The 13,866-nt window shown below is 27.9% G+C and overlaps 1 protein-coding gene across 2 annotated transcripts in view; it reads left to right on the plus strand.

Annotated features, from left to right (window-relative positions):
• Positions 1–13,866, plus strand: part of LOC136979363 (choline-phosphate cytidylyltransferase B-like) — a 50,690-nt gene that overhangs the window by 12,373 nt on the left and 24,451 nt on the right. The window contains exons 2-3 of one of the 2 annotated variants that reach the window (XM_067275308.1): positions 3,226–3,351; positions 6,645–6,753. In XM_067275308.1, coding sequence (XP_067131409.1) covers positions 3,250–3,351; positions 6,645–6,753 — 211 coding nt within the window. In that variant the 5' untranslated portion in view covers positions 3,226–3,249. Of the gene's footprint in view, positions 1–3,225; positions 3,352–6,644; positions 6,754–13,866 lie in introns of those variants that run through there. The other variant, XM_067275315.1, reaches the window with a different exon arrangement.

Here is a 13,866-nt window from a genome sequence, read left to right on the forward strand (position 1 = left end):
TCAGTTGTCCTTCGGGACTAATCTGCTTATTTGTAAAAATAAATAAATATACATCCATTTTATTTTAATTAAATAAATTTATTTATCTCGTAGAGTTAAGCAAATAAACCAAAATGGTAATGATTCCATATTTAGTTTCGATTTAGTTAGCAGTATTGCAGAAAATAATGCTGTTGTGTAAAACAAGGAAAATCATTGCACAATCAAGCTAGTGCTATCATTTTAAGTTTATATAATTATTTTAATTGTCAAAATTTGTTTTGTAGCAATAATAAGAAGAGTAATTTGTTAATATATAGTAAATTTGTTTATAAATAATAACTCAACAAACTTGATTTTACAATACTGTGCTGATGTGTTGCTAGTAATGCATCTACATGGTAAGTAGAAGTTGCAGGTTTGAGTCCCACTGTGGACTGATTCTTTTCTTTCAAAAATTCTAAATGAAAATTATAATGAAAAAATTTATTATAATTATTAAAATTAGCACAAGATGGAAGTTTAACTGCCTACTTCTAGACAAATTATTCATGTCTAATTATTAACTTATCCTAATTGTTAGCCTGAAAATTTGGTAGATTGTCTGGCTATAAGAAATTTGAGTCCATTTTTAAACAACTCTTTAAAAAGATGACGTTATATACAGAGGAAGGAATTAACCAGAAATTTATCATCTGTTGAGATAAAAGTTCAAGTAGAAATGGCTAATAATAATAATAATAATAATAATAGATAGAGTACTGTATATATTGATATACAGAAAATGAATGGGACAGAATTAAAGCAAGATTTGCATATCTGTTTTTAGTGGTTTTGAGAAAAAGTGCAATGGCAGATGAATGTATCTTGATACATGAAGAATTTTTACATTTTCTAAATATTCCTTAATGACTTTACTTAAAGGAAAAGTGCATAACCTGTAATCACTTTCAAATTGACTTTTTGAACACATTTTGTGCTGAGTTATCAGCACACAATTATGTTAGTACTTGTAATAATTTATTTTCTGCCCTGAATACTGTCATCAGGAAACTGTTTTCTTGTTTATTTTAACATAAAATATGTTAACATAAATGAGAAAACATTTCCTGATTAAAATTCTAAATAATACGTTAAAGAAGTTTTTTGAGTTCAGCAATTTTATTTCATGTGAATGCTTTGAAAGTCTTTACTAGCTAAAATAATAATGAAAAAAATTTTAAATTTTTGTAATGTCAATCTGATGCATTCAAACAGCAAGCAAACATATTTTGTTTGAACATTTAAAAGATTTTAAAATTTAATTGTGTAGCAAATTAATTCATTGCTGTTAGTTTGAATATTTTAAAATGTGTGTTTAATTTATTGGTATTTTGTAATTCAGTTCAATTAGTTTGTAATTTTGTTGTTGTTCTTAAAAGCCTAAAGATGGCCAGGGCCCACCAGTGGCCAAGTGGTCTTCGTACCCTGAACACTGGGAGTTCAGTCATGGGTTTGTACCTTGCTTGGACAGGCTGGCCACATGGAGTTTTCCAGATTTTCTCCTTGTCTGTAATGCCTAAATAGGGGCCAGTTTTCCTTAAAAGACCTTCTGGAAGGCATCTCCCTAGACAGATCACCCAAGTGTTGCATTGCCATAACTAAACAAACAAACAAACAAATGAAGATGGCCAGTGAAGAATACCTAAACATTCACACAAAATAAATTAATTGCTGGAACCAAAGGTTCTTTGATATGTTACTAAATTAACCAATTTATATTATATAATATTTAAATATTTCCTAAATATTTCTTCCAAGTGAAAACAGATTTTTAAAAAGTTTGTTAAAAATTTAATATTAAAAATAAAACAATTAATGAAATATTTTGAACTTCACTATTTTAATTTGTAATTCAGAAAATTACTTTAATTACTACTATTAAATTTAAAATAGTTTCTTTTACTGTAAACAAATTGTTACAGACTGTACAATTAAATATAAAGTTTACCAGTTTATAAATATAGAATCTAAAATATTCTTATCAAAATTTTATAAAATGTTGATTCAGTTCATAAATTGTGTGTGTAAACAATTTATATCTAATAAATTGATATGATATCTGATAAAACCTAGATTTTATTGTTTACTTTTTTATTTCAAAGAAGCTAAAATTATATTTTTTCTGACGTTTCCAGCTAGCAATAATATATAATAAAAATTTTCTTTTAGAAAAATACAGAGTAAAAATAATAATAGATATTATGCTAATGGATAAAATATTTAGATATGTTTATTTTTATGCTATCCAATTCCAGTAAAACTTCAATGATTTTTAATAAAATAAACATAAAGACAAATTTTAAATTTCAAAATATAAAATGTCAATTTACTAACAACATATTTATATATACTTAAATATTTCATAAATGTATTACCTTTTGCAGATAAACAAGATATAAAGAAAAGACAAAAAACAAATTGTTTACAATTTGTCAATAGAATTTTAAATTATCAATGTGTTTATATAAAAGTTCGGTAATTTTGTTTTTCTTATCATTATTTATTCCATATGAGTTAGGAAATAATTCATTGCATCTTCTCTTTAAGTTTGTTTTTGTAAATACCTCAATTCCAAGTTTTATTTCAATGACATAAAATAAGTAATTATCTGTATATTACTGAATATTGCACAACTATAATTTGCTTCTTTAAGTAAGATGTTCAAAAGTTTTCTATTTGGCATTTTTGTTTAATATCTACTGATTTTTATAATAATATCAAAAGAAATTTTTAATGTACCTCTAAACTGAGAAATATACAGTACATAATAGTATATAATAAATACAGCTAACCTTATAATTATTACAAATATCAAATGAACAGCCAGATTCCTTTATTAAGCTATTAAGACTAAAAAATTACTAAGCAATTTGGAAGGGAGGGGGGGCCACAAGGCTGCCACTTCTTGTAAAATATATTACATTAAAATGACAATTCTTACTTTTAATAGCAATAAGTGTTTATTCTATTAATTAACTTGATTTAAAAAAATTAAAAGCTTTTAATTTCTATATTGTGGTATAACAAGTTTTTTCATTTAGATTCTGTATTTTATCATAATAGTTATCTTAAATAAAATGAATTAATACTATAATAAGTTGTATGTATTGAAAAAATTAAGTTTAAATCCAAAATAATATATCATCAAATGTAATTTTTTTAAACTTATTATTTGTGCATAAATAATATAATTTTATTTTATAGTTTTTAGTATAATTGAAGAATAAAATGGGCAGCAGAAAACGTACACATCAAGATGTTTATTCTGAAGCAAATATATCTTTGTCTGAATATCAATCTCCGCCCTCAAAACGTGCTCTTAATAATAGAGTAAGTTTATTACTATAAAATTTACAAAAATAATATATAGATTAATTATTTGTGGAAACTAAAATTTTAACTATGATCAATAATATAATTTAAATTACCATACAAGTTTATATATATTCCTAATGATAATTATATAATAAATTCAAATCATTTAAAACAGCAGTAAATATATAATTTAAAAAAAAAAAATATTTTTTTTTCTTGAACAAAAAGGAACTTATTTTAATTATTATTATGCTAAAATTTTAAAATTATTTATCTGAATTGTACAGAATTAAAAATACATTAATTTTGGCAATTATTAATGCTTTTAATTGTTTGTTTAAAAATTTATCTATTCAGGAGTCTGTTATATAGTCAGAATGACCAGGTCATAAATACAAAAGATCTACAGGAAGTATATCTTAAAAAGATACAATGCTTGCAGGTGATGTGTAGGAAATGCCATATCATTCATGAGACTCTATAACACATTATATTGAGTTGCGTGCTTTTAACACAAGCTTGACTACTGTCATTGATTTAACTAAATAGCAAATATAATGCATGGTTTGCTTCTAAACAAACATATACTACTATACGTGCAGGAACCATATTACAAATACATACCTCAGCTATACAAGACAACACACAAAATATACTACAGTGGAACCTCGGTATACGTCTGCTTTAGAATACGTTCAATTCGGAATACGTCCTGTTTGGATGAAACAAATTTTGCTCAGTATACGACTTTTGTTCGGTATACAACTTAATTCAATTATACGCGCCATCTAGGAACAAGTAGCACTATCGGTGTACTAGACCAGACTAGACGTTCGCGGTCCCACGGTTTATAACTTTGTTAAATTTATTCTGATTTTGATTTGTAAGTAAAATTTTATTATTTTTATTAATCATGAATTGCAAAAAGGCAAATGAAAAGCAACAGAAAAGTAAAAAAAAAATGACTAGAATCACAATGGAACTGAAAAAAAAGATTGTTGAGAAATATGAAGGTGGCAGGGGTGTTTGAGATTCAACTGTTGCATACCGTATTCCGAGAACGACGATATCGACAATTGTGAAAAATAAAGACATTATTAAATCTGCTAACATTGCGAAAGGGGTTTAATCAATTTCTAAACAGATTATTAGTATTAAGGAGAATTTGATTTGATTTTGATTTAATGATTTAAATAATATAATACAATATACTGTAATAACTTTAAAAATCTATAATAAAATTTATTCTTTTATTAATGTGCTCAAACAGTTTTTAAATTATTTTACAACCCCATTAATATATCATATCAAGAGGGTTTTTTTAAACATGAGAACGGATTAATCATTTTTACATTACTTCTTATGGGAAAGGTTGGTTCAGTATACGTTCTATTCGGTATAAGTCCAAACATCAGGAACGGATTAAGGCTTATACCAAGGTTCCACTGTATAACCAAGCTGTAATCAGACAAAACAATCTCATACAGACCAAATATCACATTCATTGACAAACAAAACAAAAAATCACATACATCATAGACATGGCTTGTACCAAATACACACAATATATAAGATGCCCTTTAAAAAATACTCTGCAGTTTTGTCTGAAAAATGCTCATAAACTCCTCATACAACTCTTCATTACTTTTTGAAAGTTTTTTTTTGGATTTGGAAACATAATAATCACTAGGAGCCAGGTCTGGGCTGTAGGGTGGATGATCAAGCTCCTCAAACCCACATTTCTTCACAGCAGCCTTCATAATGGCAGCCATGTGCACTGGTGCATTGTTCTGCAAGAGGCAAACATGATGAAAATTAATGTAACAAGTCTAACTAAAATGAATGTTTTCAAGTGACTTATGAAAATTGGTGGAAAAACTGTTTTATTAGTTCATATACAGGTGATATTATGATTATTTAATTCTTATCATATCTAAAATATAGTTAGTCTGGAAACTTTTGGTGCCTACCTCATACACTAAAAAAAATTACTAAATACTCAGAACTTGCCTTAATACAGTGTCTTAGGAGAATGGATAAAATACTTATTGTGCTTACCTGCACTAAAAAGTTTGTTACAAGTAAATAACAACTCTTACTATTTTAATACATTTCTTTTAATTTTACATTTTTTACATTTATTGTATATATGTGGAATACTAAAATTAAATGAACGGCAGCTTAAAAATGGCTGTTTAGGTGCTAATATCATCAGTGTACTACTAATCAGACACAAGCTTACAAATGCTGTGGATGCTTGACATTTTAGTAAGAACCTAAGAACCGGAGCATGGACTCTGCAATTTCCATTTGTCCTGTGACTTGAGTGACTTGATCTGTAGCCATTTTACATGTTGACGGGTAGCTGTACTATTAAATTCATTGAAACAATATTCAAAAACATAATAGTGTGTATAGATATATTTGTGATTTTTAGTTTCAATTTTTCAATCGACCCCCCCCCCCAATAATGTTATATCAGCCACTTTGGTGACCCCTGCCATAGGCAAAGGATGGGTTACTGACAATCTTTTCCTTTCCTCTGTTAAAACAGACAAAACACTGGGTTTAATGGTTTCCAGATGTGGAGAACAATGTACGGTAAGTGTGAAGTTCACAGAAAAGTTTTTCTAAAAATATTTCCAAGCCTTTCTCTCACAGGGAAAATGGGCTAGGGTGCATTGGGATATAGCTGGGTATAACTTTATGGAACCAAGAGGATGATGGGTTGAAAAAGTTTGGGAATCACTGCTCTAGAATGTAGTAAACTATTTTTGTTTTCTGCTAATATAACTCATTGGCATATATCATACCACATACATTACATAAAAGTCTGGAAACCTTAGGCCTTAACTGTACATACATCATATTACAGAAAACAGCCATACTAAACACACATCACTTAAAATACTTATCCACAGATTATATACAAACAGCATGTAAACAAGACAGCTTTTTCTGGATCTATGTCTTGATTTTGGTTTGGAATTGCACTAGATACTTGCATAAATTGACTAGAGTAAGATCCACCAACACTATAATCTATAAATAAGGGTTTATAGTAATTCATTCACATTTAAATTCATATAGAGAATAATCTATATAAATAAGTCATTGCTGTTGTCAGTTTAGTTTTTATTTGAATTTTTTAAAAACTATGCAGTAAAAATATTTACTGACAAAATAAAAATCAGTATTATATGAATAGTTATATACTATTCAATCAAGTTATACATATATATATATATATATATAATTTATAATTTTATGATATATTTTAAAATTTTATTATTTTCACAAACTATTAGCGAGTATGTGGTGCAGCACCATTCAGTACTGATCCAGTAGCACAGAGAGAGAGAGACTTGTGTGATTATTCAATTAAAATTACTAAAGAAATGGCCAATAATGGCACAGGTAAACTGAATTTTTCTTATAAAAATTAAAGTTTAAATATGAAAGGATAATTTTGATTATTAGAAAATTATGTTTTTAGGCTTTTATTTACAACAATTATTAAAATTTTGATTTTTTTTTTAATCTTAATGAATTTTTATTTTAAATGTGAATTATTAAAATATAATAATATATAATAAGAAATTTATAAAGTTTGATTTAATTGTAATTTACTCATTTAAAATTAGCATAATTGAAATCAGAGTATAAGTTTATATTTCATTAATTTTCTTCTAAATTAAAGAACTGTTAAAAGATTTTCTTATCATTTTTATTTCATTTTTTTGAAGAAAATGCCAGTTCCATTGTTAATTGATCTGTTAATTTTATATGCAATCTGATTATTTTAAAATATTAAATTTTCATTTAAAAAATTTTTGTTATTAATATTCTGTATGTAATATTCTTTGTATTGTATGATCATAAATAAAAAGAATTTCTATTCACTACTGTCTAGAAAGAAAAGATGTTTTAGTATTCCAAATGCTTGGTTGCATTGGGATTACTAAATATCACTATTGAAATCACTTGAAATATAGAGAGATAGGTTTGTGTCCTAAACCAAGTTGAACTTCCAGATATCCATTTTGCCTGAATACAATGATCATTTTTTTGAGAGCTCGTGCAGTCAATGATCCTTGGTGTAAGTCTTATGAAGACAAAATTTCTAAAGTTCTGCTGTAACATTTCCATTGTTTAATAAAACACAAGAAAGGCACATTCTGGCAAGATGATGGCCATTATATTAATAGATAAGAATACCATTGAAAAGTTGTGGCAACTTTTATACCAAGAATTTGGCTATAACATATGAGCTTATGCAAAAGAAACTGCTTTCTCATTGCTTGCAGTGCCAAAAGAGCCATTGTGGTGAGTTTTAGAATTAACTGTTTTTTACAGAAATTCATTTGCATGTCTTGAAACATCATCATACCAGATAACCAAATCTGTGATGGCAATCATCTTGGTCTTGCCAGAATGTGCCTTTCTTGTGTTTTATTAAACAATGGAAATGTTGCAGCAGAAATTTTGTTGTCATAAGACTTACACCAAGGATCATTGACTCCACAAGCTCTCAAAAGAATGATCATTGTATTCAGGCAAAATGGATATCTGGAAGTTCAACTTGGTTTAGGGTATAAACCTATCTATTTATAAGTCATTGAATATGTTACTATAGTATGTTTTTGAACAGCCATGAATAATGTTGCAGGCTTCAGTAGTGTACATGCAGTATCAATGCAGTTGGATTTTGGTCAAGCCAATTTTGGTCAATCTCTCGTGATGTCTTGACTTACTGTATTATATTTGTAACCGAATGCAACAGTATGCATGCAGTTATGACTTGACTCAAAGCAGTGAACCTCGTACTGAAACACAGTGTATAAACATAGTATGTATTTCACACCTCCCCCTCCTCACTTAGACTATGCCTATGACAACAAGTCAATTGCAACATATTTTTAAGATAAAAAGTAGATCTTATGTACACAAAAGTTTGCCACCCCTGCTCTATAGCATAGTGAGAAAGGTACTGGGAAAGCTAGTGCATTGTTATCTGATCAGCACAACCAACAGTTGCTTGCTGCTCAACAGAGAAACTTGACTGCTCTTTGCAATGACCTTTCTTGACTGACCTTGAAAGTGGATGTCTTGTGGCCATGGAAGATAATGTGGACCAATTAGGTACAGTTTCATCTCGGAAACAGGTAACACCTGTAACTGTCACATTGGACCACAGAATATCCCCACGTTTTTCAGCAGATTTCACTGTACTTGGCTAAAGTCAGTCTGGCATGGATTCAGAGCCATATTTAACTTGGGACTATTCTTCAAAGAAACTAGTCCTAGTGAGCCTATAACATTTTCTATGATGGTCCAGAGATACTGAGAGATGTTCAACACCACTTTTATCATATTCAACTATGACAGCAACAATGCCTTGAGTCAACCACTTTCATGCAAGATAGAGCATCTCCACTTATCAGATGTTGTGTATAGAAGTTTTTGCAGCAATATTTTACCAATAACAGTGATTAGTTATACATATCTTATTTTTGGTTGCCTCATTCTTTTGATGGTAATCTGTGTGGGTTTTGATTATGGGGACACTTAAACAATGTGGTTTATTGAAGACATTTGAGTATCACACTGCATTTGAGAAGAATCAAAGGATCAATTATGGTTGACCATTGAATACACTGCCTTCAGAATTTACATCTTCAGAGTAGGAATCATATTGTATAGTATTCCTTAGATAGCTAGGTTTCTGTATACTGCAAGTGTCTTATATAAATAGAATATTTGTTTTAGTGCTAAAGGTGTCTTAGTGGTGAGTTTTTAATGGAAATATGACTATACTAGATTTGGTTTCATTTGTTGTACTGCTAAATATCTCTAGACAGTGTTTAATAGGATTCTTTAATTATGATCAATCACTCAGTATATTTATAAAAAAGAGGAAAAAAATCAAATTCTGAAAGACAAAAATAAAAGGGCTCCAGAAAAGTTACCAGCAATTGTAAATTTAAATTGCTGGATTTTTAAGCAATATTTATTCTAATTTTTAATTAATTATATTATGGACTTGGCCTAAAGATGGGCAGTTATAGCATTATTGTGTGCTAAGATTAAAGGTTTGAAATTCATTTTGAATTTTTAAATAATTCAGAAAATTCTGAAAGAAAATGATCAACCTAGAACAAGACTTAAAGTTGCAACTTCTGCTTACTGTGTAGATGCATTATCACTTTTTGCTATTCAGATTTCCATTTGATGTTTACTTCTAGACATGTATTAATCTGTATGATTACAAAGTTCTAATTATGTGGCTCTAATTAGACAAGTTAATTGCTATATGCAGACTATATGATCTTTTAATCTATTACTAGATTAATTATGATTTACTACAATAATGATGATCTTAAAATAAAGGTCATCCTTCTCCATCAGTAGAGGAAATTATCCTCCATGGCACTCAGTCAACTTTGAACAGCTGATAGTGGTGGTAGCAAAATCACCTTTCTTTAGTCCAAATTTCATAATATAATATAATTTAAAAACTATCATAAATGTAGCCTGAAAAGTCAGCAATTTGGATATAACTTGATTAATCTGGATTTCAGTTAGATGATTATAATAACTGTCAACAGATAGCTGTAAGCATAATATGTAGCTATAAGTGTGTTGTTACTAATAATAATGTTTCTACATTTTAAAAACATTTTTGTCCAACTCTCATCATTGTACTAATTTTTGTTTTAGACAAAACTTTTTTAACAAAATGTTTATTTCCAAATTGGAACATTCAAACTGTAATTAAATTCTTCATGAATAAAGAAAAAATTCAAAAATATAAGAGGAGTTTTATTTTCAATTATTACTATTTCCAATAATTTATTTGATATCTTTTAACTAGCTCTTTCAAAACCTTTTTATTTCCAGTAAAATATAATAATATTTACTTGCACGAACGAACATTTTCGTATCTCTATAGAGATTTGCTTCAGGTTTGAAAATATTCTGCCAATGGAATGCCCAAAGTTCAAAAATTACCTGCCAATTAATTTAAGCATTCAAATTATTTGATGCAAATTAATTTGGCTATTTATGTTCTGTCATTTCAATTTATACAATTATATGTTTTATGATATCTTATTTTTTGATTTAACAATAGTTATAATTTTACATTTAACATTTCATAACAAATGATTATCAGACAATTATTACCATGACAATGACATATAACTTCAAAATCTTTAACTAATTTTTTGAATAAATTGTACTGGCATGTTTCAAACCTTTCTCTATTTTGAAATTACATGCCTTGTGTACACTCAAATTTTATATATAAATAAAATGCTATACAGCCAACTTTTCATGTTAAATTGTCTATTAGATTAAAAAAAAGTAATTAAATACCATATTTCATTGATTCTAAGATGAATCATGATTTTGAAAGAAATCAAAAGGATGAAAAAAATGAACAAAATTAGTTTTATTCAAGTTCAAACTCCACAGAAGACTGGAACACATTACAACAAAATAATGTATTCCAATGAATCTTAAATAAATTCCAGTTAAGAAGTTTAATGCAAATGAACCATGGACAAACATTTTTGATCTTTGCAAGAGATCTTCATCAGGTCTGACATTCTAATTTAGAGTGTGAGGAAAAGAACGTATTACATAATGTGAAGTTTTGAAATAAAGGAAAAGTTTTAAAATTGGTTTTAAATAAAGTTTTGTTCCAAGCAGCTCATTTGCTGGAGAAAATATATTGAAGATGATCAAAGATCTAGATCAGTGTTTCTCAGCCAGGGACCATGTGGCCTCCTTCAGGCCACAGAACATTTCAAGGGAACCACATAACAAAAATCAACTTTAGGGAACCAAAGAAAACACTAGGGAGGCCACAATCAGAGTAAAGTATTAAAATTATGTGAAAATGATTAAAGTTTAATAAGTAAATTATTAAAATATGTTAAAACATTTAGTTTTATATTTTATTTTTTTTTGTTGTCTGACAATATACATACATTTGTTTCTTGTAAATGAAGACATGTTGAATCTTTCCTATGTAGCAAAGCAAGTAATTTTTATTATTATTTTTTTTTCAAAGGATGTTTGCTATTAAAATAGGTTTATTTCATGTTGATGTATAGAGTATATATATTGTGAAACTAGGAGCAAATTTCTGAGGATGATATTGAATCCATGTAATGGTATAGATGTATGAGTTTCATTGCTTTAATAATTACTTAAACTAAAATACGCATACTTAAAACATAAAAATGAAACAAAATTGAAGAGGAATAATAAAAATTAACATATATCATTTTAAAGAAATGAGGCTGTGTCAGCATTAAAAAAGCTGTGAGTTGCCTTGTTGCCATCTTTTGGATCTACTACTGAAAAGTTTATTTTAAAAAAATGGCATTTTAATTTGCTAGTCAGAAGAATAAAAACATCAATTTTGAAAGAATTGTTAACATCTGAATAAAATGTTCTAAAAGATCACACAGGATACTTCAAACATGTTGTTATTTTGCAATAAATTCAAATGGAGATCACAATGAAAATTTGAATTATTTTGTGAAAATTGAAACTTTTCTTCCAAGTAGTGACAGAGAAGACTTGAAGGCATCATTGATATCCAAGACTAAACAGGAAGCTATGCAGTAGAAATACAAAGATTCTTTTTCGATCATTTTGAAAATTCAAATTAGAAAAGATTGTGACTAATTCTTGAAATAATGTCATTAATTTTAAGCCATATATTAGATTATAGTTATTGTCAGATGTGTATTGAAACACTAAAGAAGGGAAAAATAAACCAATAATAAGAAAAATTTAAATAATAATACATCATTACATAAAGTCTATTTTATGATATCTTCTATAATAAAATGACATCATAGAACTTCAAAATCCTGTTTATAATTCATATTTGACTATACACACTTTTTTTCTACAGATCAATGAAAAAATATTTATTAAGCATAGATTTTTTGGAAATGAAGAAAATTAAAATTGCAATAACCATCTGGTTAAGCTGTGGTCACACCATGTGATTTCCAGCCATGGAGGTGACTGCAACTCCAACAAGCACAAGTTGCATGCTTCTTTTCATGGTCGTACATTGTTTGCTAGTGCTGCAACTCAGAAACATGTGACCCTATAATAAACCAATAAAATTACAGTAACTTGTTTTTGATTTCTTTCATGAGTTAAGCTATATTTAAAACAATATTGTCATTATCAAACTAAAAACAATCAACATTTTATATCCAGAAATCTAAAAATGGTATATACAATCAATGCTGAGACTTTCACTTATCTCATGCCATGCCTGTGCTCTTTTATCCATCATCTTGCTTTCTGCCATTATTTTCTAACTAGAATATTTTAAATGTTGCCACCATATGGCGTGGCAAATAGACATTTGTTGATTGGATGCACATTTGCAATCAGCATGAGTAGAACAAACTTTTTGTTTCTAGTTGCGGTTGCAGTCACGCCAGTTTTTGAAGGAGGTTTACTAGTTAACGAGAACAGCCATCGCAGTTGCCTGTACGGCTGAAATCGCATGTGACTACGGCTTTTAGAGAATCGAGATAAAATGAATTTGTTCTGGAGGTATCTATTCTTTAATTTTAAAATAAAAAAAGTATTGATGTGAATAAATTACATTAAGGAAAAAATTTATTTACACAGTAATAAATCAATTGTTCAGCTTCCAGAAATCTGGAATTGCTAGAAAACTGGCTAGTTTTGAATTTGGTGCTGTGGTTTGCCATGTAACTGCTTTGCTTTGGTCTCCATAGCATGTGTGTTGCATGATGCCAGTTTTATTATGTTCTTTATTTTTCTTCATTTAATTTTCATCCCAAATATTATACTTTACATTGTATTCTATGTTTTCAGAGGATTAATAATGATCAGATAAACCTGCTCTAGAATTGTATTAATTTGTATCTGTTTAATACAATTTCATTTTTTGACTTTCCATTGTTTTTTTATAATTTAAGTATATATTTAACCTATGTCGAACAAACCTGAAAATCCAGAAATCTGGATCACTTCTGGTTCCAAGTTTGCCAGATAATTGATCCAATACTGTATATAAATTATAACTTTTCTAGTGCCCTTGTAATAATATTATTACTAACATTCTGTAAATATTGTTTTGGAATAACAAAGTATATAATGAATGAACTATGTCATTTATATTAAGCTGTATTATATTAATATTTATGATTTCATATATATAATATCTATTTAATGATCAATATGGATTACTTTCAATAATGTTAATTTTCATATATGTAATAAATTTCTCTTATCATAAGTGTTTTCCTCAAGAAAATAAATACCAACAAGATATATATCTGGTCCTTTATTTGAATTACAGTCCAAATATTTTATGTGGAAATGTTTTATCTTTGAGGAAGATTAGAATATCTTAATTTCAGGATTATATTAGCTTAGTTGTAGTTAAAAAAATATATTTTCTTTAAAATTGGACTTTTTAATTATTAACTAATTATCATCTAATATTATAATCAATATTAT

This window comes from Centruroides vittatus, unplaced genomic scaffold, assembly GCF_030686945.1.
Source record: "Centruroides vittatus isolate TY-2023 unplaced genomic scaffold, ASM3068694v2 contig_1154, whole genome shotgun sequence".
Lineage (NCBI taxonomy): Eukaryota > Metazoa > Arthropoda > Arachnida > Scorpiones > Buthidae > Centruroides > Centruroides vittatus.